This window comes from Bradysia coprophila, unplaced genomic scaffold (genome assembly GCF_014529535.1).
Source record: "Bradysia coprophila strain Holo2 unplaced genomic scaffold, BU_Bcop_v1 contig_151, whole genome shotgun sequence".
Taxonomy (NCBI): Eukaryota; Metazoa; Arthropoda; class Insecta; order Diptera; family Sciaridae; genus Bradysia; species Bradysia coprophila.
In genome coordinates this window covers 1243479-1271446 of record NW_023503423.1, presented here as the reverse complement: position 1 = coordinate 1271446, position 27968 = coordinate 1243479, and the positions used below count along the sequence as shown (strand labels likewise).

Sequence of the window (27968 nt, the reverse complement as noted above, 5' to 3'; positions counted from 1 at the left end):
ACTTACACTCTGACGAATCCAATAAATTTTTATTTCAATAAAACACTAAATAACATTCCATTTTGTACACAATTTCAAATTGAAACAGGAAATAATTACTCTCTTAAGTTGCATTTACATTTTAATTAATTAATTTTTCTTTAAATTATTTATAGACGGAAAACGACCATTTATGATATTAAAAACATAGACCGGCCGTGTAGACTATGTTCAATATTTATCTTAACGCTTGCATAGATATATCGATCATCCATTAATAAATTCGATTGTCAATATGTGGGATCGCGAGATCATCGGATCTCTATGATGGTCTCGAAGCGAAAAAAACGTATGTAACCAAAACAGCCACTAGCACACCGACAATAGGCAGAACGATAGTGGTCAATTGCTCTTGAATTTTACGATTCTCCTCTCGTCGTTCCTTTTTCTGTTTGTACGTTTTGGTCGGCTTTCCTTTCAATTGACGTGCCATTGTTGCTGAAATCGAATCGTGAACCAAATGTTTTTTTTAGAAATTTTTCGTTTTTTTTCATTATTTGATTTGGTTAAACTAGTGAGAACTGACACTACTTCGAGATCCTACCAACAAAGCCATCAAAAATTATAGTATTGATACACAATTTGGCGCTACCCCCAGTTAAAGCGCATACAGGGATTCTTTTGAAAAACCGCCTACCGAAATCGGGTGCATTTTCCAGTGAACTTTTTTATATGTGCCTAGAAAGAAGTTCGACCCTAGAAGCCAAAACCACTTTCAAAAAAATTCTTCTAAATTTGTCTGGCTGGTGAAAGGTGATCAAAAACCGAAAACTTGCACTTTTCTTACAAAAATTTCTCCAGTTACACGAGCCGTACAGGGTCGTGTGGAGTGTCATTAGAAAGGTAATCACATGTACTATTGAGCCGAATAGGGACTTATTGGGTTTTAAACTCATTGACACTGAAATAAGTACAGTTGAAGTTTTCTACCGAAGACTTACACTGTTCTTACAGAAATTCTTCACGGTACACAAGACGTACGTGGTCGTGTAGGGTGTCATTTGAAAGGTAATTTTATGTGCTTTTGGCCCAAATAGGGTCTTATGGGGTTTGGATGCATTAACAACGAAATAGAAGTTAAAATGTCTAACGCCCATATTTCATCGCATATGCATCCAAACCCCATAAGACCCTATTTAACCCAAAAGTACATAAAATTACGTTTCAATAATGATACCCCAAACGACCATGTATGTTTTGTGCACACTGATGAGAAAAAAGATTACGTCTGACACGTATACAGTGGGGTAAGGAAGTTATACGCCAGACACGTATGCGTGCTAACGTACGACACGTATTGTTATACATACGTCTTGTATAAAATACGTGTGTCACGTTTCTTACGTTAGTCATCGTATATTATACAGTGACTATGTATGGAAGTACGTGTCGTGTGTAAGTATGCATACGTGACTGGTGTATAACTACCTTACCACACTTTATACGTGTCAGACGTAATCTTTTTTCTCAGTGTACCTCGAGAAATTTCAGTAAGAACAGTGTAAGTCTTCGGTTGAAAACTTTAACTGCACATATTTCAGTGTCAATGAGTTTTACACCCAATAAGTCTCTATTGTGATTACCTTTCTAATGACATCCCACACGACCCTCTACGGCTCGTGTAACTGGAGAAATTTTTGCAAGAAAAGTGCAAGTTTTTGGTTTTTGACCACCTCCCACTAGCCACACAAGCTTCGAAGATTTTTTTTTGAAAGTGGTTTTGGCTTCTTGGGTCGACTACTATTCTAAGCACATAACAAAAAGTCAACTGGAAAGTGCGTCCGATTTCGGTAGGATGTTTTTCAAAAGAATCCCTCAGGCCTTAGTAGAAAATCTCGATTTGCAGAAGGCTGAAAGTTTAGTCTTGTGAGATGTGCCACTGAGGAAGAATCTAGCCAGTTATTTGTTGGAAGGATCTAACAACTAGCTTCCACAAGAACGAGTTTCCAGCATCTCATGGCATTGATAGTGTGATTCTACATCGAAACCAACATTTAACGACTGTACCGAGCTATAAGTCTCTGATTAATCTTTGTTAACTTCTTACAAAGCAGTAGCTCAAGCGAGCACCCTACACTATCAATCGTTTAACCACCACCTCTAATAGTGACTGGATGGATGGGTTATATCTAAAAATTGAGCGGATGAAACCAAAATTACTGCAGAGATTGACAAAATTGACTTGATATGTTTAGTACCGTATTTCTACAGTGGAACTTATATATTCGAGTCCTAATAATAAATCGAACATCGTTTACACACCACATCGATCCGATGTGAATGTTAACTTAGCATGTTGCACCGAAAATACGATTCTCAATAAATTTTCATTCAATGCAGATATTGACTTACCAGCAGATTAAACTGAATGAGGAAAAAAATAATAATTAAAAACAAAAAACTGAAAAATCAACCCAAAAGGAAATGATAACACACCAAACACGTATGCGAAGTTCCGAGACTGAAATGAAAACGTCAAACTGACGTGTCATCAAAAAAGATGAGTTTTTTGTTTGTATAATGTATGCGTTGCGTGGTAAGTTATGGTATAATGATGGAATGGATAATAGTTTTTATGAAAGGTGTGTTATGGAATATCATCGACTGTTATCACTGCTTCCAGTGCCGCACTGGCTATATGGGCGAATCAGACCAATATTACTATGCGCCCTTTGGGTTTTTTTTTTGTCCATTAGGAAGTAGTATTTTCCAGCTGGTCGTTTTTTCTGTTGGAGGGTCTTTATCATTTCGGGTTGTTAAAATCATTTTTTTGATCGAATATTGTATAAGATGGACTCAGACCACTCAGACCAAAGCTTTGCTCAGACAAATATTTTGGACCATTGCTTCAAGTTTTCTAGTGACAGATGGCGCTGTAGTCCAAGATAACGTCGAAAACTGAAAAGTGCTTTACACAATTCATTGTACCGTTGATATTCAAAGAAATTCATAAACTTTACATGTTTTTCATTTCCCTAGGGTCGAAAATTGATCATTACATTACATTACATCACAAGATAATTTGCTCGGGAAATCGCAGCATGAATTTTCCATTACAACACTCGGGAAAAGGTGAAAAGTCTAGTTTTCGTTTGTTTTTTTGACCTCAGCTTCGACTCGCGTCAACAAAGTTCACACAAAAACTCTACTTTTCAACGTTTTATTTCTTGTCATGTAAATGACACTCTTGTTCACCAAGAAAAAAAAATGGAAATTTCATTTCGAGTGTGTTGCTGTCACCCGAGAGAGTTAAAATTAGTACTTTTTTCTCGATGTCACACAACGTTATTCTCAACAAATGCTGAAAAAATGACTACTACTACCATTGAGATCCGTAATTTCACTCGAAGTTCCTATTTCTCCCAGAGGTGAACACAACGTTTTTCATGCGTGAATGGTATGTTTGCCGTTTTTCTCCACGAAACGACCTCATCAGTTCATCATACCATTTTCGAAAACGTAAACAAAGTGACAGTTCGAATGAGAAAAGTTCTATTTTCTCCCCACGGGACTAGAAATGTCATTCGGAACGTCGTCAAGAAAACGCATTTTCCTCACAGCCTATTGAAAAATCCATTCTTAGTCCGATTTAAGAAAACAAAAATCCTAAATTTTCGTTGAACTACGCCTGATCTGCAAATTATATTTCCTAATTACAAAACAACAAAAAGATGACGCTGTAATCGTCTGTGTTAAAAAAGTACCATCTTGGCTGTTACTTCGGTAATTCTGGACCAACTATATCGTTCTACAGATCAATATTCGCAATTGAAGTGTCTCTTCGTTATCACAAAAAATGCTCACAAAGTTTCAGCAAAGGTGAGGAAATGACTACTTTCTCGCCTGCGCTGTCAAAAATCTTTTGTAATCATTTAATCGTAAGCCATGGGTACTTTAGTGGCTGATGTCATCGATGAATGTACAAACCAGGTATGGTCTGTTCATACAAACCAGAGGACATGGCGACTCTCATGAGAGGTGAGTTTGTTTAAATGAAATCGCTATATCCTCCGCTCCATACAAAGTTTGACATTGACTGTTGTAGTGCTTTGACTTGACCAAAATTATTGAAAAAATTTCTTTTATTCAACGAAGGGCGAACGAAACGTCTGATGATGGCGTGATACGCCGAAATCAGCATTGTTTGGTCCTGTTGTTCGTCCGCATTATGATTGTAAACGGTAAAACGTTTCGTCACGAATTGTAAACGGTAACACGTTTCGTTCGCCCTTCGTTGAATAAAAGAAATTTTTTCAACAATTTTGGTCAAGTCAAAGCAATACAACACTTTGTCAAGGTTGAATTACTGACCAAGCAATACAACAATTTTATTAATAAAGTTTGACATTCGACCATACCTTGTGTTGACGTTCATTGGATGTCATTTCTTAGTATATTTGAAGTAGTTGAAGTGAACATTTTGTCATCGATTCAAAAGTATCAGGACAAATCCGTATTGTTTCACTAGCTATGTCCAAAAATGTTCGTTCGGGCACTTTAGCTCTTTGAGTGCTACTAGCGCCTTCTAACTAAAGTGGGAAGTTTTAAGAACTTAAAACTTTAACACAAATTTTGCGCTGAAACTTGTCTCGATTGGTAAGCTAGACGAAAGACGGTATACAATTGAACAAAATCACTAATTTATTGCGACCTTCATCGAGCGCTTTCCACTGAAACATATTTACATAGCCATTCAACGGCATCCAATCATTTCGCATTATCCATAAAGTCCTTGGCTTCATTGATTTTCGATGCAAGGTACGGTGATCCTCCCCGATCGGGATGATTCAGCAGCATGACCTTTTTGTGAGCGTCTTTCACCTGTGAAAGTGCCGAAAGTCAGTGCTCGGTTATCCAGTACAATAATTTCGGACAAAATTACCTTGCCCTTCGACGCTGACGGACTGACACCCAAAATCAACGCCGCCTCTCGTTTGTTCATTTTCTGGTCGAATCCTCCCTTATAGTACTTGGACGAGGCCATTGATTCAGCATCGAATTTTGGTAGGGACTTCATTGCTTCGGCAACTTTCTGAGACATTTGTGGCATCGTTCGCATTACGTATCGTCCGCCGAAACCGATTGCGGCTAGACCGAGACCGGTGAGAATGACCGAACTCTGGTGGATAAATTGCAGTTTGATTTGAGATGACAATCAACGGTCAGCCTACCAACTAGGACCTACCATTGTGCTGTTGTATATCCTGTGGTGCAAAATCTGCCCGAAATGATGAAATTCAGCAGATGATCGATGATCGATGTGTTACGTAAACGAAATTTAAATTCTGACGAAGTGTTTTTTGCGGGACGGTTGTGGCACCGTCACCAATTTTGGGGAAATAAATTGCTGTAACGGAACCGATAAAGTTTGGATTTGTTTTTCCTCGGGTGACAAAAGTACTCCGCACAACTCGTTTGACATTCACGTTTTACGTTTTACCAAAACAAAATCTCAGCGATGCCGCATGCGGTTATTCCAGCAGTGTTGCCGTACGAATTGAAGTGTCCTACCGGCATTGGTATCACTTTCTTCGAGTAAAATGTGAATGTCAAAAAAGTTTGACGGCTGTCATCGAAAGATGGCTTTCGATTCGAACAGTTTGACATATACCGGTTAGAACTGTCAGAGTCTGTTTAGCGCAATGTTGACATAATTTCTGCTCCTTATTTTTGTTTACTTTTTTTGGATACTAATTCAAACGATGCCTTGCAAGCCTCGCTCTTCTGTTCGTCTCATCCTTTCCTCGTTGACAATTTTGACGTTTTGCAATGTTGCGCATAGTTTGCTCGACCCTATTTCGCTCAGTGTAATTGCTGGCGGAGCAGTTCTATCTGCACTGTACAAACGGGACGTAGTGAAAGAGCTAACGGTATGCAAATTCACAGAATGTTGCATCGATGCACATATTCCAGCTGATATGACAGGTGAATGGATGGATGGTGAATGAACGCATTCAACAGTAAACCTCTAACATTTCATTCCTTCCACTCAGAACTATCGCTCGATCTTGAAGCAAACGTTTTCGGTCAGCACATTGTGCACAAACAGCTGGTGTCTGCGTTGCGATCGCACTACACTGGATTAGATAAGTCAACGAAGCCGTTGGTGTTAAGTTTCCATGGTACGCCGGGAACCGGAAAGAATTATGTCGCCGATCATATTGCTAAGCATTTGTACAGGGATGGTACGAACAGTAGTTTTATCCGAAGGTTCATGGGAAGAACGGATTTTCCAATGGAATCCGATGTGAATTATTACCGGGTGAGTGTCGCAGTGGACAAAGTTCAGAGAGAGAGAGAGAGAGAGAGAGATGTTTGTGGCGACTATACTCGGTTCTTGCTGTACTTACGCCACTTATTCTTTCACAGTTAACCCTAAGGTCAGCTGTGGTGGATGCAATCAAAATCTGTCCACGCTCCCTCTTCATATTCGACGAGGTGGATAAAATTCCTTCCGGAGTTTTCGAGGCTTTGACCTCACTTCTCGATCATCATCACAATGTCGATGGCGTAAATTTGCGGCACGCAACATTCATCTTCCTGTCAAATGCTGGTGGAACGGAAATAACCGACAAGCTGCTGGAAATAACCGGAAATGGCATGTTGCGGGAGGAGACCCAACTGTATCATTTCGAAAAGATTGCAGAGTTGGCCGCCTACAACATTGTTGGTATGTATTAGACCTTCTTTGGCAGAAATGTAAAGCTGAGAACGGATCAGGTTTCACGCCATCTGAAGTTGACACAATTCAAGACCAGGTTCAAGGTCAAAATTTGTGACGTCACGTCGACCTGACATTTTATTCGAAAATAATTTTAAACGAAATTCTCGCTCACAGGTGGACTACGCAAGACCAGCATAATTGAAGCCAACCTAATTGATCATTTCATACCGTTTCTGCCACTGGAGAAGCGTCACATCGAAAGGTGCATTCTATCGGATTTTATGCGGTTCGGCGTTGACAGACCAACACACGATGACATTGAGTAAGTTTTTGGTTTGAGTTTGAGACGGTGAACGTCTGTTACCCAGAAATTCGTAATTGCAGAGAGATAAGCAACAACTATGTGACGTACTACAAGAAGCTCTACTCAACTTCCGGATGTAAGAGGCTCACCAAAAAAGTGGCCATTTATGCGGACAAATATAAATGAATTCTGTGAAGTACTAGATCTATCGAATCCGTGCCGGGTGCCTCGAGTGTTTAGAAAATTTAAGTGAATTGTTGTGCGTTTTTTGCGAAGATCTTAGTTTTACAAGTAAACAGTCTTTTAACGGAAGAAATGAGCAGAGAACGATAGGACACTTCGGTCTTAGGAACCAATTTTTTGCCATCATAACAATTCCAAAAAAAACGGAGGAGAACACCAAAAAACCCTTAAAATCCATCCAAATTCTAGAAATGAGAAGATGGTGAACCATGAAGAGTACGAGAATTTTGTGAACCAACATGCTAATTCCTTCATAATACCACACGTCCAGAAGAGAACTCAAAAAAACCTCAGAAATTCTTCAAAATCCTAAAGCTCTATATCTGAGAAGATGGACCATGAGAAGTGGCGTAACCTTCGGAACTTTGAAAATAATTCCAAAAAAGCGGCAACTGAATCGCATACGACCCGTAAACCTATTGTGTCCGTAATCCTAAGTGAGTAGCTCTATTGCCTGCTTAACTACCCTGCAGAAACAGTTCATCTTATGAATTGAACACAGCGCAATTATGACAACCCGTACGAAGTACCCTTCAAATAAATGGAAAATTAGTAAAAAATCACTTGGTACTAGCCCAGTTCACGTCAAAAAAATGTGTGCAAAACTTTCAGCAGAATGTCGTTTCCGTTTCTTTTTCCAATAATAAACAATTTCCTAGAACATCAAAATGAATAAAAAAATGTTTAGAGGTTGCTATGCGTTTACATGTAAACTTCGAAGGCATTGCGCGACCTCTAAACATTTTTTTTATTGATTTTGATGTTCTAGGAAATTGTTTATTATTGGAAAAAGAAACGGAAACGACATTCTGCTGAAAGTTTTGCACACATTTTTTTGACGTGAACTGGGCTACTTGGTACCCTAAATCTATTCAGGCATCTTAAGAATCAACCTACTATCAAAATTCCGTCAAATTCCTTGAATTCTAGAACTGAGAAGATGGTGGACCATAAGGAGTTCTAAAATATTGAGCACCAACATGCTCCTACCTCAATAATAGCAAAAGTCCAGAAAAATACCCAAAAAAAATCTCAAAAATCCTTCAAAATCCCAAAGTTCCAGAATTGAGAAGACGGTTGACCATGAAGAACTAACATATCACTTCAATAGTACTCGGACGGCAAAGGTTTTTCTTTTATCGGCAGCCCGTTGACTTGTCGCTCTCCTTCAAATAAAATTTCAAATTTCCATCGAGACTGTCGACACATTTATTAGGCCACATCCCTCACAAGCCTTCCAAATCTTTTATTTGGCTTAGCACCGCGCGGTAGCACACGTTTTATCGATTTCTTGATCTTCCTCTTGATAATCGTTCGCATTTCTTTTTGCTTATTTTCGAAGTCTTCCGCACCAGTACCACCCGTCGAATTTGGTAAGAAGAATGAGAGTCCATCTGGAATTCAGAAATTTTGTTAAACGAAATCTCCAGCAACGGAAGTGGAAACTTTACCTTGTAATCGTACATCACTGCCGAAGATGAAAAACGGTTCGTGCCAAATTTCCGCCTTAGAATTCTTCTTTGCATTCTTTTGCTTCGGTTCGTTCGTCGACCTACTTTCCGTTTTACCGATCACTGAATCCTCATCGGACGAGTCATCGTGGAAGGCGGAACTGCTGTTTAGTAGAATATTTTGTTGACCTTTCGACAAGGTAATTTCTTGGTACGGATTCTTGGGCTTCGTGTCGACGATGTCATTATCCCGTCCGAACATGGAAAGTAGACTGAATCCCTCAGACGTTGGTTTCAGTGCCGAAGTCAGTTGATTTGTCACATTGAAAAATTGCTCTTTGGATACTTGGAATGCGCCGCTGTCATCTTCCAATTTCTGTTGTTTCGTTGGTGCCGCGTCGGTTTCACGGTTGCGACTCTTTCTCTTTGCAGCTTTTTCGTATTTCTCGTGGTCGTTTTTCGTTGGATCATATCGCAGCATCAGATTGTCGGATCTGTAATGAACTTGAGTTTAGAAGTGGACACATTCAATGGAGGGGGCGTGTTCTCATTTCAAATTTACTTCTTCTTGGCCTCCGATTGCAGTTTCTTCCCCATGACACTTTCCAACATGTCGTATTGCCACTTTCGTTCGTCCGAAGGTGAATCGGTAGCTTCCACAACTTCTTCCGCTTCGTTCGCATCGTCGTTCTCGTCCAGAAAGTTTTCGTTCATTTTGAATCGCTGATCGTTCTGGAATCTAGACTGAAGCTTTTGCAGACGGGCTCCACTCTCACCTTCGTACTGCTTTTTCATTTCGAAACTCTTCGCATAATCAAAATCGTCGTCGTCATCGGCATCCTGGTCGAACAATGGTTGGGATTTCTTCGGTGGCTTCGTGCCAATCTCAGTTGCGGGTTCTTCGAAAATGATTTTCTTGTTTGTTGCCGGTCCCTGGACAACAGAAATCAAATATGATTAAACGTGACTATGAATCTCCACTTTCCACGGGTGCAATGGATGCACTGACTGTAAGAGCTGTCATGGATGCACTGACTGTAAGAGCTGCCATGGATGCACTGACTGTAAGAGCTGTCATGGATGCACTGACTGTAAGAGCAGCAAAACCTTCTACCCTTGACAGGTTACTGGCAACTCTAAAATGCATCTCAACTTACCAAGTTGGCCAACGCTTCCTGCACCGTCTTCTTCTGCTGATTGTACGTGTTCTTCATATTGATCAGAGACTCCACCCGTTTCCTGTCAGCTTTTTCTGATTTCTCATCAAACACTTTCCGTTCAATCTTCGTCGCCGTCTGCACTGCCGCATTACCGACCTCGTTGAACGATGGAATTTTAATCTGAAAAACAATCGGAATGACAGCACTTCCTGTGTATCAACCGGGTGCCGTCCTAACCTTTCCATTTTCGGTGAACAATTTCGATTTTCTCTTGATGCAGTCTTCCGGATCGATGGTCGATGTAACACTAGTGTTCGGCTCGACGTTATCAGAGTCGAATGTTCGCACAGTTCTGTTCTGGACAGTCGGCCGAAACGGATTTTTGACAACGATGGGCTTCGGATTGACTGGCAATTTATCGGTTTCCAATGGCCGTTGCGTTGACTCTTCTCGTTCTCGTTTCAGTTTTTCCATAAAACTTTCCCGGGCCACCGAGACCGTCAGAAATCGGCCGCGAAACTTTTCGTTTTTAAACTCTTCCAAACCTGAATGAAGAAATATATATTTGGTGCCGTTGTAGTTGGCGACATGTGACAATCGTGCGAAATTAGTTACATTGATTGAGAAGACTGTCCGTTATGATGATCGTAACGAAGGCAAATGTTGACATGATGTCATTGGACAGCGGATCTCGTTTATGTTTCACTTCGACTTTGTTAACGGTTCCGTATGACGCAAATTCATTTTCCACATCCTTCTCGACGATATCCGTCGGTAAATTACCAACGAAAATTCTGGTCATTGTTGTAATGATTGTGGTAATTCACTTCACGAATGTCAAGTTTACTCAATGTTTTTGTACTCCAATTGAACAGCAACAAAAGCACGATGTGTTTTAAAGTTTTGACATTGACATTTCAGAGCCATGTGCGAATGTATAACAGTTCGAACAGTTCTATGACACTCGTGTAATGACTGTGATAATCAGCCGCCTGCATAAGGAAGCCCGATGTTTACTTGGTTCTGAATAGACCTTTATGTAGGGAAAATGCAAGGTAGATTATATGGGCGGAGGTAATATAACCGAATCTGATGTGCATCTCTAACTTTCTTCAAAAACACAAAATTGCTTAGAAACCTAGACCATCTGTTTTGTGATAGGCACAACATTTTGTGAAACACAAGTAAATAGATCTCTCGTTTGACCACTGGCGGTGCGATCATAGAGTTTGGCTCTATTTATATGTAATGAATGATAAGACTAGTTAGCATAGATGTACTCATTGCACCTCCTAGAAGTGAGAGGATCATTTCTCGATGGCTTAAGCCGCTTAAGCAGTCAGTTCATTCGATATTTTCAACGTTATGCTTAACAGTTTGAAGTAGTTGCTGAAAAAACAGGGTTTGACACTAACGAATATGCCCGGCCGGGCCAGCGCAGAGCCATCACTCAGAAAACAGAACCACCTGCATATCTCAGTAGTAAAATTTGCTTATTTAAATTTTCAAATTTTATTATTTTAGTAATCAAAATTTAATATTAATATTAAAAAATTATTACTTTAATAGACACAATTGATTACTTTAATAATCAAAATTAAATATTAATATTAAAAATTTACTATTTTCAAAATCGAACTCAATTATCGGAAAAATTAAATCTAATTGTTTTCAACGTAAAATTTGAATATTTCGTCATATATGATTTCGTTGAGTACCGAATGATAACATATTCAAACGATACGTTAATCCATATTCCACTTTATATTGCCGCCTCGGTGGCCCAGAGGGTAGGCGCGAAGAACTTAAGTTCATGAGATCACGAGTTCAAGCCCCCTCAAGAATTGAGTATACGTTAAGATCTTAATGTACACCCAATTCTTTTTTTTTAGCTATTGGAATTAGTAAAACTTTTTAAGTATTTACACAGCGCATTTTAAGCATGAGTGCTACTCTAAATAGGGTACTGAAACTCGACAGCGCGTCACACAACTGTATACACTGTGAAGAATCATTTCATACAAAATATAACGCTATTTGGCAGCTGTCGACTATGGTCACCTTTGAAGTGCGTTGATTTACAATATCAATTTCATTATTCAGATCTAAATATTAAAAAAGCCTTACACGCCATCAAAAATATGTTTATATGCATGCATACATGTGTATGATCCAATAGATAAACAACGAACGCGTATTTACGTTTCTGTCCATTTTTATACGAACAAGTACCAAAAATATGTGGTCATTTAGATCATTTAGCATGCATGTGTGCGTACGAAAAAAAGAGGCAAAACAAAAAGCGATATCTACATTAGTACTCATAGTATATGTAAATTCACCTCAGCTTATTGTTCATGTGGCTTTGTGGATAGCGTGCTGGGTTAATAATCTGAAGACCACGGGTTCAATTCCAGGATTTGTTCAGTATTTTTATTTTATAATTTGTATGACAGAATTTATTTTTATTTTGCTAGAAGTCCAAACTTCGACTTAGTAGTAAAGTATTACGCACCTAAACTACACCACCGAGATGAAACTCTTACGTTCTTCATCCATTTGATTCGAGGATACTAATTATACCTTTTATTATTTTAAGTCTAGCAAAAAATTGGTTTTATAAACTTTAGAATTCGTGCGGATTATTACTGATCAATGGCAATCCTTTCGCTGATCGAAATTTGTGTCAGGAAATTATCTGGATCCGCCAGAGTTAAGTTAAGCTTTCTAAAAAGGGGCTCATAGTTACATTTTTTGTTTGGGCACAAAACATCCAACTTTTGTAAAATATTCCAGTTATTGTCATGGAAGTCTGAAACCGACATATTTGTGTTTTACTTTTGTTTGTGGATAAATTCCATGTACGGAGAAAACAAGAAAAACCAGTAGACCACAAAACGGCAAATATGCGCGGCTGACGAATAGAGTTTGGTGCCTTGAGTAATGAGGATGAATCACTTCTGCATAGGTCCCTGTCTGGGCTGACAGGCAGGTTGACAAAACGAAAATTGTCGGAATCGAGGCGGAGGTAATGTGGTAGGGTGGGCAGACACGATGAGTTCAACAAACCACTTCAATTGGTCACCTATCTTCCAGAGTAGCCTAAAAATTGTCTGAGGGCGCTTGATTTTTTTGGGTTTTTATAGATAGGTGTTTGAGACCAGTGTCCGACTACACTACCAAAACAACTCCCGACCCGTTCCTCGCTTCAAAATACTTCAAAATCAGGAACCACAAAAAATAATCAAATCGCTTTTCATCAAAAAGTCCTCCACTCTACAAAAATATGATAAAATGATTCTTGCTCTGAAACGTTTGACCATAGAAATATCGTCAAGTCTTTTTTGAATTTATATCCTATCGAATTAGGTTCAGTGGAACTGGTGTTAAAATCAATAATTTATTATGTTCAAATCATATCATTTATATAATGAGATATAGAGTTACAGATTGAGGTCAGACAGGTTCAAAGATTTTCAAAAAAAATAAAATAATAATAATAACGCTGTAATTAACCATAAATTTGATGTTTTTGGTAACTTTATCAATTGATGAAATATAGTAATGACTACGTGCATATCTTGTAAGACTCTTATCGGCCAAAGTCTATCACTAGTAAATTACAAATAAGCAACGAGCAACATTAAGATCGTAATGACTCAAAGCCTTTTTATTTTAAATATTCACAGGTGAGAACACAAAGTAATTTTTAAAAAAAATATTGAAAGACCCTTTCATTAAAGAAGCAGGTTACGAACAATGGAATTTAATTTTCCAGTTGCCTTTTCCTTCATGTTCAGTTTGTAAAATAATTCATTGATAATGACCCATACTTTCGTAGATTCATGTGGGAAATCGATACCAAAAAAATGGTACATTTTAAATGCAGCATCAAGGGCCAACAAAAAATCGTTAAATGCGTATCGGACATTCTTAAAGGCTACGATAAACTCATCAATGGAATCTGTGTTTTCTCCTACTCCAAAAATTAAGGGATGCTCTTGCAAATTCCTTTCTTTACATACCACCACTCGTTTGTCCAACTCTACAGAAATCATACTCGAATACTGAACAAATTTGTAAATGGTACGCTCGGAAGACGGCATAGATGGCAACCATTTATTTGTATGTCCCTTCGAACCAGGGCTTATCAAGTAATGCAGAGATTTTTCAATGACGATGTTCTTGTTATTTTCATCTATAATGTGACAAAGTGCATATTAAATGTTGCTCAATAATCAAGTTTAAGATATACATTTCGTACCAGTAATCTCTAGAACGTTTGACAGACTTTTTCTTTTCTCCGGGTTATTTACAAGTCCAATGAGCACATTCAACTTTTTTTCAAAAAATGAATTCCAATTGTTGACCAAAGAAGTAGAAGTGGGTTTACCGTGCTCGGTTTCAAAGTCAATGTTAATCTGTACGTAAGCCTCCGTCAGCTCAAATAACTATATCGATCTTAATTGAAATTCTAATTACCAATGAACTTCCAAATGATTCAAAAAGATGAGGCCAAGCTTGAAGGATTTTATCGGCATCCCCGTACATTTCTTTTTTAATTACTTTACAGCGATACGAGTAACTTATTTCCCAATGTTCACAGACAGTCGATTCATCCAATAAGTGTTCCGTTTCATCGTTAAAAAGGTATCGAACGCTTTCTTGTATTTCCTCCGTAAAATCTAAAACACTTACTTCCTGATACGATCAACAGTTGAAGAGCTACACATTACCTGCTAAATTAACATTTACATCAGGTTCATCAGGAATAGGTTCGACACTGGTTCCATGTAAATCTCTTTTCTGAGCTTCTCTCCGTTCTAAACGTAATTTTCTTTGTCTTTTCTCATTGTAATAAGTTGTATAAAGCATTCCACTAGGATTTTTATCGCCCTTTTGTTTGAGGTAATACGTTGTCTATGAACATAGTAAGAACGAACCAAGATAATTTTTTTAAACAATTTTTTGTGCAACGGCAAAATTTGGTTCTTAAATTACTTTAGAAAAATCGCATTTTCGAAAGCTAAACCATTTTCCTATATGGTCACATGTGATAAAGAAAAAAGAATCCCTAGCTAGCATAAAAGACTTTTACGATAAGTTTTAAATTATCAAAACTAATACATACTGGATCCTCTTTCAAAAAAATCATGCTGATTTCGTTTGAAATTTCCTTGAAAAGTGGGCGGGTTCCAGTTATTTTGTTATCGAAAAGATAATTCACGGTCAGCATACACAATCTTTTTGCCATTTTTGGACTAAGCACTTCGTATTTTGAGTAGTATTCTTTGATTTCGGATCCTTCCTCGCATCTTAGTACATTCCGTAAATTAAAGCTTGTGATCAGGCCCGGGGGTGCATCCGAGGAATTTCCATTATCATTATCTTCAACCTCTTCCCCACTGTCGTCGGAATATTCAACCAATGGTTTATCTCGAGATTGATCCATATTGTCCTTCAGTTTTATTTTTTTCAAAAAATTCTTTTTTTTCAGTTTTGGTAGACTGCTAGTTAAAGCAATATTCATAGGTCACTGAGGCTAAGTTTTCAATTACTAGTTATTTCCTTGACAAAAGAAAATACATCGTACGTAACACGTTCACTAGGATTAAAAATGTATGGAAATGTGATGAAAAAACGTTAAATGTTAAAATTTTGTGCCCTTTGTTAACACGATAACTTGAGTAACCGATTTTTTTAAACTTTTTTTTTTAATCGACGAAGTATTGAAATCCTCAGGTCAAGTTCGAAAATGGGCGGTATCGATTCAACCATCTGGTAGTACTTCTCGAAAGAAGCCCTTTCTGCTCCTTGTTAACACGATAAATGGAGCAAAGTTCAACCGATTTTCAAAAACTTTTTTTTATTTTACGAAGTATTGAAATCCCCAGGTCAAGTTCGAAAATGTGTGGTATAGGTTCAACCATCTGGGAGTAGTTCTCAAAAGAAGCCTTTTCTACTCTTTGTTAAAACGATCTGGAGTCTTGTAAACCTTGTAAGCCTTGTAAACAAAACCGAATCAACAGAACCAAAATTAAAGAGTTTAAATTTTATTGAAAACGTACGTCATTCTTTACCAGGTCATTTTATATACAAAGTTTCGAAGATTTTCAGGGAAACTAAACAGAATTAAATCATCAATGAGAGATTTATTAGACCGTTCTAGTAGTTCTTCTTCTAAATGCGTTTTTGTGGCCATCAACATACTATACAAAATTACATTTCATTGAAATAAATCAATAAACCATTGCCTATAAAAATACTATTGAGAAGCTCAGACAAACAGTCAAGGGATCTGACCCACCCAACAGGTGGGACCTAGTTTAGATACTTTTATCAAAAATTAGGAATTATCACATTTCCATTTTCAATAGATAAAACATACAAAAACGAAAATGTGATAATTCCTAATTTTTGATAAATGTATGAAGGAAAGTAGTTTTTTTTTTGTTCACTCAAAAACATGATTTTTTCCTAGATTTTTTCTTAACAAAAGCACGTACGAGTGTTGTACAGTGGCAGAAACCATTCGCTAATTTTAGATTTTTTCATTTTTCTTAAAAAAGTTGAAAATTCAATTTCGAGTACGAAGTACTGGGGACCTATAGGTTTGTAAAAACGTTTGTAACGCGTCGAGTTCGACTCCCTTAGTAAGTGGACCTGTTGTGGTTGTCCAGAGATACCAAATCAGCGATTACAAAAATGTACGTCTGTCTATTCTCTAACTTGAGTTAGGCTTACCACAGGTCAGGTCAAGTTGACCTGAAATAGAAATTGAATTTGACCTGACCTGAAATAACCCAAAATGACCTGATGACCCGAAATTGTATTTCGGAAAAAATCAAAGCAATCAGGATTTTATTCAGTTAATATCTTTATATTTTGTCTTAATTTTATCCAGATAATACATCAATTATGTCATGACAATAGTCCAGATTTATCCGTATAATATCCTAGTATAATGAGTCCAAGTGAAAACGATACAAGATAAACAGTGTGTTTCAAAAATTGAGTGCGCACTAAGATCTTAACGAACAAACAATTCTTACTATGCTTTATTTGATAGCAGATAGAAAATGAAATCTGTAGATTTGCATCGATTTTTATAGTACCATTTTAGTCTTAACATTTGAAATTACAGAATAAAATATCGACGGTGCGGTTGAATGAATTTTAATTGAGCATTTGGGATTTTCTCTAAACGCAAATTTACGTTTAGAAACATAAAGTTACGCGTAAAGTTGCTTTTAGAAACGTAAAGTTACTTTTAGAAAATAATTTAATCTAGTACTTCAAATATCTATGGGACAAATATTAATTGCTCTAAAATCCATTCATTTAAAATGCCTTAAGCAATGGACATTAATTGTTGGTACAACGCAAAAGTGCCCAATCTTTCTTTCACTTCCTTTTGAGAAGATCCCAGTTTTATCCGGATATCTCAATTTTATCTGGATAATATCTCAATTTTGTCAGGATTTTATTCATTATTTTGTCTTTGATTTTATACATATAATATCTCAATTATGTCATGACTAGGTCCACCTCTTGGGTGGGTCAGGTGAGTAAACAATTGGAAATGAAGCTAAAATTTATTTTATTTTCTGAAGAAACAAAAACGGGCCTAGTCAACAGCTTCCTCTGAGTGGTTCATAATATACGACATTTTTAACTAACTTAAGAATGTCCCATATATTTATGTTTCCATTTCTATGCTGAGATTTTCGTGATATTCACTTACACTTTGTTCCTTAACGTTTCTAAAAAGTATCTAAAGATGTCAAAGGAGAAGAAAAGCGATTATGCTCCAGATTCTGCAAAACTAAAAAAAAAACTAAAAAAAAACAAAACCCAAACTAAAAAAGCATTTGAGTCACCATTCCTGACGTAATTTCAGTGAAAACTTTATTCACATTAAGAGTGGTGACTCATATGCCTGTTGCACAGTGACATTATAAAAAATGGTTTTACTTTCATTAATCGGGAACATGATTCTTCACTCCTTTTCCATTGAGGTTTCCATTTAAGTTAAGATATAGAACAAAGCATAAGTGAATGAATCCGAAAATCTCAGCATCGAAATGGCAAAATACGAGGCAAAATATAAGAGTACCAAGACGTCTTTGTACGTACCAAGACGTATTTCTACAAATATGTACAATATATACGTGTTGATGCGTAAGTACGTGTTGGTACGTACAATTACACGTATCAAGACGTATTTGTACGTACCAAGACGTATTTCTACAAATATGTACAATGTGTACGTGTTGATACGTACGTACGTGTTGCTACGTAACAAATACACATACCAAGACGTATTTGTACGTACCAAGACGTATTTGTACGTACCAAGACGTATTTGTACGTACCAAGACGTATTTGTACGTACCAAGACGTATTTGTACGTACCAAGACGTATTTGTACGTACCAAGACGTATTTGTACGTACCAAGACGTATTTGTACGTACCAAGACGTATTTGTACGTACCAAGACGTATTTGTACGTACCAAGACGTATTTGTACGTACCAAGACGTATTTGTACGTACCAAGACGTATTTGTACGCACCAAGACGTATTTGTACGCACCAAGACGTATTTGTACGCACCAAGACGTATTTGTACGTATCGAGACGTATTTGTACGTACCAAGACGTATTTGTACGTACCAAGACGTATTTGTACGTACCAAGACGTATTTGTACGTACCAAGACGTATTTGTACGTACCAAGACGTATTTGTACGTACCAAGACGTATTTGTACGTACCAAGACGTATTTATACGTACCAAGACGTATTTGTACGTACCAAGACGTACTTGTGCGTACTAAGACGTATTTGTACGTACTAAGACGTATTTGTACGTACTAAGACGTATTTGTACGTACTAAGACGTATTTGTATGTACCAAGACGTATTTGTACGTACTTAGACGTATTTGTATGTACCAAGACGTAGTTGTACGTACTAAGCGTCAGCAAATTACATTAACGGAAACCTTAATGCTTACTGAGAGTAAATTTGAGAGAGTATTATTTGAAAATTTCTCCGCGCACTAATCTGCTATTTCTGTTATACATTCATGCGACTGGATGGCGTTGTGTGTTTATCGCAGACTTCGAACAATGAAAATGGACTTCGTGTGCCATGTTCGAGCCTGCTGAGGGCCACTGTCCTCGTAATTTTTCAGTACTGAAACTAAAAAAAAAAAACAAAAACTCGTTATCAAGCACAATTTTTTTTCTTGTTTTCTTGGTGAAATTAATCAAAGTCAAAAAGTTAGTCGAATTTTATCTGGCCATTTTTGTCAGTCAATTTTGCACTTCAGAGGTGTTAAAAAACAAAATAAAAAAGTGACTGACGCTGGCACCGAACTCGGATCATCCGAGTGAAAGTAAAATACTTTGTAGCTGCGCCATTGAGTCAACTGAACCGGAGAGTTTTATTTCATAATTTGACATGTTAGAGTAGTAATCATAAAAGGTGAATGTTTTCAGCTGAAATCAATTTTTTATTTTCTGCAAAAGAACATGGAAGTTTAAACCAAACTGTGAACTAATTTTCCCACAAAATTTTGTGAAAATTAAGCCTTGAAAATCGAAAAATTATTCTTTTGCCGACGGATTGACGAGTTTCATGAGCAAATTCATCATAGCCTTACTTTGTTCGGCTTCGGCCTACGCCCTTAAAAATCAATGAATCAATTAATCAATGAACATACTTTGCTTTAGTCAGATCGAACACAGTTCAGACGAGTGCTTCGTTTTATTTTTCGGCTTTAGATGTAACAAGAATAAAGTTACAGACTGATAGACAAACTGTTCTTGTAAAATACAAAACGACGAACGCCAACCTCAGCTAAAGAGCCTCGGTTCAATTCAAATAAAATTAGACCAGACATACCACCAGACCAGCGCCTATAACCTTATCACAACAGTTGTAAATTTTTGTTAAAGATTCAAAGCGTACACTTTTTTCTGCAAGATTCTATCATTACTTTTCTGTTAAAACTAGATGGATACTGGACTATTGTATGTAATAAAATGTGCTGTGTAAATTACTGTATAGAAAAAAAAGTCCTCGTAATTACTCAGTACTGAATAATTACGAAGACCGGATTCGAACCTGGCTCACGAAGTCCATTTTTAATGTTCGATCCACCGACTATCACACCGATCCACTGGGATCGATGTCATTACTCGGTTTATAGTTCTATCATAAGACTGTCTACAAACATTTTCACCTCTACATTTGTAGATAGAGAACAAATATTCGATCATATGATTTTACGCTTGTCGCCAAAACAAAGCATAAACACAACTTTAAATCATAACGTACATACACATTCATTCTTTCGTATCACAACGTGTTTGAGTATATATGATGTACCCTTTATCACTTGAAGGTGTATATTAACGCTTTGTTTCATCGCCAAAGGTAAAATGATGCTGTTTTACAAGATACGATATATTCGGTTTTATTAGCTTTTTTTTAGCAAATTAAACGGTAGAAAATCAAATTATCAAACAAATACTCATCGATTACATACTTTGCCACTTTTAAACACAAAAAGTGTCCGTATTTATACCACCACGTATTTGTACGTACCAAGACGTATTTGTACGTACCAAGACGTATTTGTACGTACCAAGACGTATTTGTACGTACCAAGACGTATTTGTACGTACCAAGGCACTGGTTTGATTCAAATTTGAATCGAATTAACCATGGTTTGATTTTAATTTGATTCAAATTAGGCCCTGGTTTGATTTAAATTTGATTCAAAATCGGCACTGGTTTGATTTAAATTTGATTCAAATTAGGCCCTGGTTTGATTCAAATTTGAATCGAATTAGGCCCTGGTTTGATTTAAATTTGAATCGAATTAGGCCCTGGTTTGATTTAAATTTGATTTAAAATAGGCACTGGGTTTATTCAAATTTGAATCGAGTTAGGCCCTGGTTTGATTTAAATTTGATTCAAATTAGGCCCTGGTTTGTTTTAAATTTGATTCAAATTAGGCCCTGGTTTGATTTAAATTTGATTCAAAATAGGCACTGGTTTGATTCAAATTTGAATCAAATTAGGCACTGGTTTGATTTAAATTTGATTCAAAATAGGCACTGGTTTGATTCAAATTTGAATCGAATTAACCATGGTTTGATTTTAATTTGATTCAAATTAGGCCCTGGTTTGATTTAAATTTGATTCAAAATCGGCACTGGTTTGATTTAAATTTGATTCAAATTAGGCCCTGGTTTGATTCAAATTTGAATCGAATTAGGCCCTGGTTTGATTTAAATTTGATTCAAAATAGGCACTGGTTTGATTCAAATTTGAATCGAATTAGGCCCTGGTTTGATTTAAATTTGATTCAAAATAGACACTGGTTTGATTCAAATTTGAATCGAATTAGGCCCTGGTTTGATTTAAATTTGAATCGAATTAGGCCCTGGTTTGATTTAAATTTGATTTAAAATAGGCACTGGGTTTATTCAAATTTGAATCGAGTTAGGCCCTGGTTTGATTTAAATTTGATTCAAATTAGGCCCTGGTTTGTTTTAAATTTGATTCAAATTAGGCACTGGTTTGATTCAAATTTGAATCAAATTAGGCACTGGTTTGATTTAAATTTGATTCAAAATAGGCACTGGTTTGATTCAAATTTGAATCGAATTAACCATGGTTTGATTTTAATTTGATTCAAATTAGGCCCTGGTTTGATTTAAATTTGATTCAAAATAGACACTGGTTTGATTCAAATTTGAATCAAATTAGGCACTGGTTTGATTTAAATTTGATTCAAAATAGGCCCTGGTTTGATTTAAATTTGAATCGAATTAGGCCCTGGTTTGATTTAAATTTGAATCGAATTAGGCCCTGATTTGATTTAAATTTGATTCAAAATATGCCCTGGTTTGATTGAAATTTGAATCGAATTAGGCCCTGGTTTGATTTAAATTTGATTCAAAATAGGCCCTGGTTTGATTTAAATTTGAATCGAATTAGGCCCTGGTTTGATTTAAATTTGAATCGAATTAGGCCCTGATTTGATTTAAATTTGATTCAAAATAGGCCCTGGTTTGATTTAAATTTGAATCGAATTAGGCCCTGGTTTGATTTAAATTTGAAACGAATTAGACCCTGATTTGATTTAAATTTGATTCAAATTAGGCCCTGGTTTGATTCAAATTTGAATCGAATTAGGCCCTGGTTTGATTTTAATTTGATTCAAATTAGGCCCTGGTTTGATTTAAATTTGAATCGAATTAGGCCCTGGTTTGATTTAAATTTGAAACGAATTAGACCCTGATTTGATTTAAATTTGATTCAAAATAGGCCCTGGTTTGATTTAAATTTGAATCGAATTAGGCCCTGGTTTGATTTTAATTTGATTCAAATTAGGCCCTGGTTTTATTTAAATTTGATTCAAAATCGGCACTGGTTTGATTTAAATTTGAATCGAATTAGGCCCTGGTTTGATTCAAATTTGAATCGAATTAGGCCCTAGTTTGATTTAAATTTGAATCGAATTAGGACCTGGTTTGATTTAAATTTGATTCAAATTAGGCCCTGGTTTGATTTAAATTTGAATCGAATTAGGCCCTGGTTTGATTTAAATTTGAATCGAATTAGGCCCTGATTTGATTTAAATTTGATTCAAAATAGGCCCTGGTTTGATTTAAATTTGAATCGAATTAGGCCCTGGTTTGATTTAAATTTGAATCGAATTAGGCCCTGATTTGATTTAAATTTGATTCAAATTAGGCCCTGGTTTGATTTAAATTTGAATCGAATTAGGCCCTGGTTTGATTTAAATTTGAATCGAATTAGGCCCTGATTTGATTTAAATTTGATTCAAAATAGGCCCTGGTTTGATTTAAATTTGAATCGAATTAGGCCCTGGTTTGATTTAAATTTGAATCGAATTAGGCCCTGATTTGATTTAAATTTGATTCAAAATAGGCCCTGGTTTGATTTAAATTTGAATCGAATTAGGCCCTGGTTTGATTTAAATTTGAATCGAATTAGGCCCTGATTTGATTTAAATTTGATTCAAATTAGGCCCTGGTTTGATTTAAATTTGAATCGAATTAGGCCCTGGTTTGATTTAAATTTGAATCGAATTAGGCCCTGATTTGATTTAAATTTGATTCAAAATAGGCCCTGGTTTGATTTAAATTTGAATCGAATTAGGCCCTGGTTTGATTTAAATTTGAATCGAATTAGGACCTGGTTTGATTTTAATTTGATTCAAATTAGGCTCTGGTTTGATTTAAATTTGAATCGAATTAGGCCCTGGTTTGATTTAAATTTGAATCGAATTAGGCCCTGGTTTGATTTAAATTTGATTCAAAATAGGCCCTGGTTTGATTTAAATTTGAATCGAATTAGGCCCTGGTTTGATTTAAATTTGAATCGAATTAGGACCTGGTTTGATTTTAATTTGATTCAAATTAGGCTCTGGTTTGATTTAAATTTGAATCGAATTAGGCCCTGGTTTGATTTAAATTTGAATCGAATTAGGCCCTGATTTGATTTAAATTTGATTCAAAATAGGCCCTGGTTTGATTTAAATTTGAATCGAATTAGGCCCTGGTTTGATTTAAATTTGAATCGAATTAGGCCCTGATTTGATTTAAATTTGATTCAAAATAGGCCCTGGTTTGATTTAAATTTGAATCGAATTAGGCCCTGGTTTGATTTAAATTTGAATCGAATTAGGCCCTGATTTGATTTAAATTTGATTCAAATTAGGCCCTGGTTTGATTTAAATTTGAATCGAATTAGGCCCTGGTTTGATTTAAATTTGAATCGAATTAGGCCCTGATTTGATTTAAATTTGATTCAAAATAGGCCCTGGTTTGATTTAAATTTGAATCGAATTAGGCCCTGGTTTGATTTAAATTTGAATCGAATTAGGACCTGGTTTGATTTTAATTTGATTCAAATTAGGCTCTGGTTTGATTTAAATTTGAATCGAATTAGGCCCTGGTTTGATTTAAATTTGAATCGAATTAGGCCCTGGTTTGATTTAAATTTGAATCGAATTAGGCCCTGGTTTGATTTAAATTTGAATCGAATTAGGCCCTGATTTGATTTAAATTTGATTCAAAATAGGCCCTGGTTTGATTTAAATTTGAATCGAATTAGGCCCTGGTTTGATTTAAATTTGAATCGAATTAGGACCTGGTTTGATTTTAATTTGATTCAAATTAGGCTCTGGTTTGATTTAAATTTGAATCGAATTAGGCCCTGGTTTGATTTAAATTTGAATCGAATTAGGCCCTGATTTGATTTAAATTTGATTCAAAATAGGCCCTGGTTTGATTTAAATTTGAATCGAATTAGGCCCTGGTTTGATTTAAATTTGAATCGAATTAGGCCCTGATTTGATTTAAATTTGATTCAAAATAGGCCCTGGTTTGATTTAAATTTGAATCGAATTAGGCCCTGATTTGATTTAAATTTGATTCAAATTAGGCCCTGGTTTGATTCAAATTTGAATCGAATTAGGCCTTGGTTTGATTTTAATTTGATTCAAATTAGGCCCTGGTTTGATTTAAATTTGAATCGAATTAGGCCCTGGTTTGATTTAAATTTGAAACGAATTAGACCCTGATTTGATTTAAATTTGATTCAAAATAGGCCCTGGTTTGATTTAAATTTGATTCAAAATAGGCCCTGGTTTGATTTAAATTTGAATCGAATTAGGCCCTGGTTTGATTTAAATTTGATTCAAAATAGGCCCTGGTTTGATTTAAATTTGATTCAAAATAGGCCCTGATTTGATTTAAAGTTGAATCGAATTAGGCCCTGGTTTGATTTAAATTTGAATCGAATTAGGCCCTGATTTGATTTAAATTTGATTCAAAATAGGCCCTGGTTTGATTTAAATTTGATTCAAAATAGGCCCTGGTTTGATTTAAATTTGATTCAAATTAGGCCCTGGTTTGATTTAAATTTGAATCGAATTAGGCCCTGATTTGATTTAAATTTGATTCAAAATAGGCTCTGGTTTGATTTAAATTTGAATCGAATTAGGCCCTGGTTTGATTTAAATTTGATTCAAAATAGGCACTGGTTTGATTCAAATTTGAATCGAATTAGGCCCTGGTTTGATTTAAATTTGAATCGAATTAGGCCCTGGTTTGATTTAAATTTGAATCGAATTAGGCCCTAGTTTGATTTAAATTTGAATCGAATTAGGACCTGGTTTGATTTAAATTTGATTCAAAATAGGCACTGGTTTAATTCAAATTTGAATCGAATTAGGCCCTGGTTTGATTTTAATTTGATTCAAATTAGGCCCTGGTTTGATTTAAATTTGAATCGAATTAGGCCCTGGTTTGATTTAAATTTGAATCGAATTAGGCCCTGGTTTGATTTAAATTTGATTCAAAATAGGCACTGGTTTAATTCAAATTTGAATCGAATTAGGCCCTGGTTTGATTTTAATTTGATTCAAATTAGGCCCTGGTTTGATTTAAATTTGAATCGAATTAGGCCCTGGTTTGATTTAAATTTGATTCAAAATAGGCACTGGTTTAATTCAAATTTGAATCGAATTAGGCCCTGGTTTGATTTTAATTTGATTCAAATTAGGCCCTGGTTTGATTTAAATTTGAATCGAATTAGGCCCTAGTTTGATTTAAATTTGAATCGAATTAGGACCTGGTTTGATTTAAATTTGATTCAAAATAGGCACTGGTTTAATTCAAATTTGAATCGAATTAGGCCCTGGTTTGATTTTAATTTGATTCAAATTAGGCCCTGGTTTGATTTAAATTTGAATCGAATTAGGCCCTGGTTTGATTTAAATTTGAATCGAATTAGGCCCTGGTTTGATTTAAATTTGATTCAAAATAGGCACTGGTTTGATTCAAATTTGAATCGAATTAGGCCCTGGTTTGATTTAAATTTGATTCAAAATAGGCACTGGTTTGATTTAAATTTGAATCGAATTAGGCCCTAGTTTGATTCAAATTTGAATCGAATTAGGCCCTGGTTGGATTTAAATTTGATTCAAAATAGGCACTGGTTTGATTTAAATTTGAATCGAATTAGGCCTTGGTTTGATTCAAATTTGAATCGAATTAGGCCCTGGTTTGATTTAAATTTAAATTCTTCGCGTTCGGGAAGAAGAATTGAAAATTAGGAAAGAGGAGATTGAGGTTCAACGCATAAGGGCGGAGGCCGAAGCCGAACAAAGTAAGGCTATGATGAATTTGCTCATGAAACTCGTCAATCCGTCGGCAAAAGAATAATTTTTCGATTTTCAAGGCTTAATTTTCACAAAATTTTGTGGGAAAATAAATGATGGAATTTGTTTATGTACTGTCCGTTTGACAAGAGGATCGCCACGGTTCAGCAGGAGGTTTTGAACATTTGTTTTTTACACGTTGGCACACGTGCTCTTGTCAGATTCAAGATTCTTTTTACGAAGGTTACGCTGATTATACTTTGTGAAAAAGGCCAATACCTTGCAAATATGTCACATCTTGGACAGAATTTGACACTGCAATATCTGCAACATGAAAAAACTAAATGTTCGAAACCCCCTGAAACCCCGTGCTTCCACCTACGTAATATACACAAACTAGGTGAGCCAGTCTTAATTTATTAGTTCACAGTTTGGTTTAAACTTCCATGTTCATTTGCAGAAAATAAAAAATTGATTTCAGCTGAAAACATTCACCTTTTATGATTACTACTCTAACATGTCAAATTATGAAATAAAACTCCGGTTCAGTTGACTCAATGGCGCAGCTACAAAGTATTTTACTTTCACTCGGATGATCCGAGTTCGGTGCCAGCGTCAGTCACTTTTTTTATTTTGTTTTTTAACACCTCTGAAGTGCAAAATTGACTGACAAAAATGGCCAGATAAAATTCGACTAACTTTTTGACTTCGATTAATTTCACCAAGAAAACAAGAAAAAAAAATTGTACCTACATATTTGTATGTACCAAGACGTATTTGTACCAGTGCCTAATTTAAATCAAATTTAAATCAAACCAGGGAATATTTTGAGTCAAAGTTAAAACAAACACATACGTCTTGGTACGTACAAATACGTCTTGGGAAGTACAAATACGTCTTGGTAAGTTCAAATACGTCTTGGTACGTACACATACGTCTTGGTACGTACACATACGTCTTGGTACGTACAAATACGTCTTGGGAAGTACAAATACATCTTGGTAAGTTCAAATACGTCTTGGTACGTACACATACGTCTTGGTACGTACACATACGTCTTGGTACGTACAAATACGTCTTGGTACGTACAAATACGTCTTGGTACATACAAATACGTCTTGGTACGTACAAATACGTCTTGGTACATACAAATACGTCTTGGTACGTACAAATACGTCTGTTTGTACTTACCAAGACGTATTTGTACTTACCAAGACGTATTTGTACTTACCAAGACGTATTTGTATGTACCTAGACATATTTGTATTTATTTTGGCTAATTTGGAAAGATATTTCGTTTCATATTTTTAAGCATGGTTTCCACTCAACAAAAAGTACTTCGTCAGAGAGAAAGAGAGCTGTTATGAAATTAAAGCAAAAATTAAATTTTGTATCTCTCACGGAGTTCTTTTTTGGTAAGTGGAAATCAAGCATTACTCACTCCAATCCCCCCGACAGTGTATTATTGTCACATAGAAATACTATAAAATGCTCAAACTAGAAACACAAAGTTTTTGCGACAAACGCTAACTTAGCAGATGATCACAGTGATCTCAAATACTATGGAGCTTTAACAATTGTTCCAACAAATGCGACGATATCCGAAACAGTTGAGTACACCTCAGACAGAGGATACGTATCAAAACGTATTTGTACGTACCAAGACGTATTTGTACGTACCAAGACGTATTTGTACGTACCAAGACGTATTTGTACATACAAAGACTTATTTGTACATACCAAGACGTATTTGTACGTACCAAGACGTATTTGTACGTACCAAGACGTATTTGTACATACAAAGACTTATTTGTACGTACCAAGACGTATTTGTACATACAAAGACTTATTTGTACGTACCAAGACGTATTTGTACGTACCAAGACGTATGTGTAC

The 27968-nt window shown here is 36.0% G+C and overlaps 4 protein-coding genes across 4 annotated transcripts; 1 reads left to right on the top strand and 3 right to left on the bottom strand.

Moving 5' to 3' along the window:
- Positions 1 to 45: 45 nt before the first annotated feature.
- LOC119074355 (single-pass membrane and coiled-coil domain-containing protein 4 homolog) lies at positions 46 to 2575 on the bottom strand. Its single transcript, XM_037180460.1, has 2 exons — positions 2392 to 2575; positions 46 to 477 (listed from the first exon to the last, which is right to left on the bottom strand). Exon 2 carries the CDS (start codon positions 470 to 472, stop codon positions 302 to 304), a length of 171 nt encoding a protein of 56 aa, XP_037036355.1. The 5' UTR covers positions 473 to 477; positions 2392 to 2575; the 3' UTR covers positions 46 to 301.
- Positions 2576 to 4657: 2082 nt separating this feature from the next.
- On the bottom strand, positions 4658 to 5524 carry LOC119074354 (mitochondrial import inner membrane translocase subunit TIM14). The gene is made up of 3 exons (XM_037180458.1): positions 5225 to 5524; positions 4922 to 5158; positions 4658 to 4860 (listed from the first exon to the last, which is right to left on the bottom strand). The coding sequence occupies exons 1-3, from the start codon at positions 5225 to 5227 to the stop codon at positions 4747 to 4749; spliced, it is 354 nt and encodes a 117-aa protein (XP_037036353.1). The 5' UTR covers positions 5228 to 5524; the 3' UTR covers positions 4658 to 4746.
- A 120-nt stretch (positions 5525 to 5644) lies between these two features.
- On the top strand, positions 5645 to 7298 carry LOC119074344 (torsin-like protein). Its single transcript, XM_037180437.1, has 5 exons — positions 5645 to 5964; positions 6033 to 6301; positions 6409 to 6709; positions 6878 to 7025; positions 7088 to 7298. The coding sequence occupies exons 1-5, from the start codon at positions 5742 to 5744 to the stop codon at positions 7191 to 7193; spliced, it is 1047 nt and encodes a 348-aa protein (XP_037036332.1). The 5' UTR covers positions 5645 to 5741; the 3' UTR covers positions 7194 to 7298.
- A 1137-nt stretch (positions 7299 to 8435) lies between these two features.
- On the bottom strand, positions 8436 to 10772 carry LOC119074336 (probable RNA-binding protein CG14230). The gene is made up of 6 exons (XM_037180427.1): positions 10477 to 10772; positions 10099 to 10406; positions 9859 to 10041; positions 9264 to 9634; positions 8702 to 9195; positions 8436 to 8644 (listed from the first exon to the last, which is right to left on the bottom strand). Exons 1-6 carry the CDS (start codon positions 10661 to 10663, stop codon positions 8463 to 8465), a joined length of 1725 nt encoding a protein of 574 aa, XP_037036322.1. The 5' UTR covers positions 10664 to 10772; the 3' UTR covers positions 8436 to 8462.
- Positions 10773 to 27968: the final 17196 nt, after the last annotated feature.

What these genes read in the sequence shown, in the direction of transcription:
- LOC119074354 (XM_037180458.1), bottom strand. An exon ending in CGTCAGCGTCGAAGGGCAAG is followed by an intron (nt 4,861 to 4,921) that starts GTAATTTTGTCC and finishes GCACTTTCACAG; the next exon opens with GTGAAAGACGCTCACAAAAA.
- LOC119074355 (XM_037180460.1), bottom strand. Translation starts at nt 472, where the DNA reads ATGGCACGTCAATTGAAAGGAAAGCCGACCAAAACGTACAAACAGAAA.
- LOC119074344 (XM_037180437.1), top strand. Translation starts at nt 5,742, where the DNA reads ATGCCTTGCAAGCCTCGCTCTTCTGTTCGTCTCATCCTTTCCTCGTTG. An exon ending in CCGATGTGAATTATTACCGG is followed by an intron (nt 6,302 to 6,408) that starts GTGAGTGTCGCA and finishes ATTCTTTCACAG; the next exon opens with TTAACCCTAAGGTCAGCTGT. An exon ending in GGCCGCCTACAACATTGTTG is followed by an intron (nt 6,710 to 6,877) that starts GTATGTATTAGA and finishes TCTCGCTCACAG; the next exon opens with GTGGACTACGCAAGACCAGC.
- LOC119074336 (XM_037180427.1), bottom strand. Translation starts at nt 10,663, where the DNA reads ATGACCAGAATTTTCGTTGGTAATTTACCGACGGATATCGTCGAGAAG. An exon ending in TGTTCACCGAAAATGGAAAG is followed by an intron (nt 10,042 to 10,098) that starts GTTAGGACGGCA and finishes ATTGTTTTTCAG; the next exon opens with ATTAAAATTCCATCGTTCAA. An exon ending in CAGTGATGTACGATTACAAG is followed by an intron (nt 8,645 to 8,701) that starts GTAAAGTTTCCA and finishes TCTGAATTCCAG; the next exon opens with ATGGACTCTCATTCTTCTTA.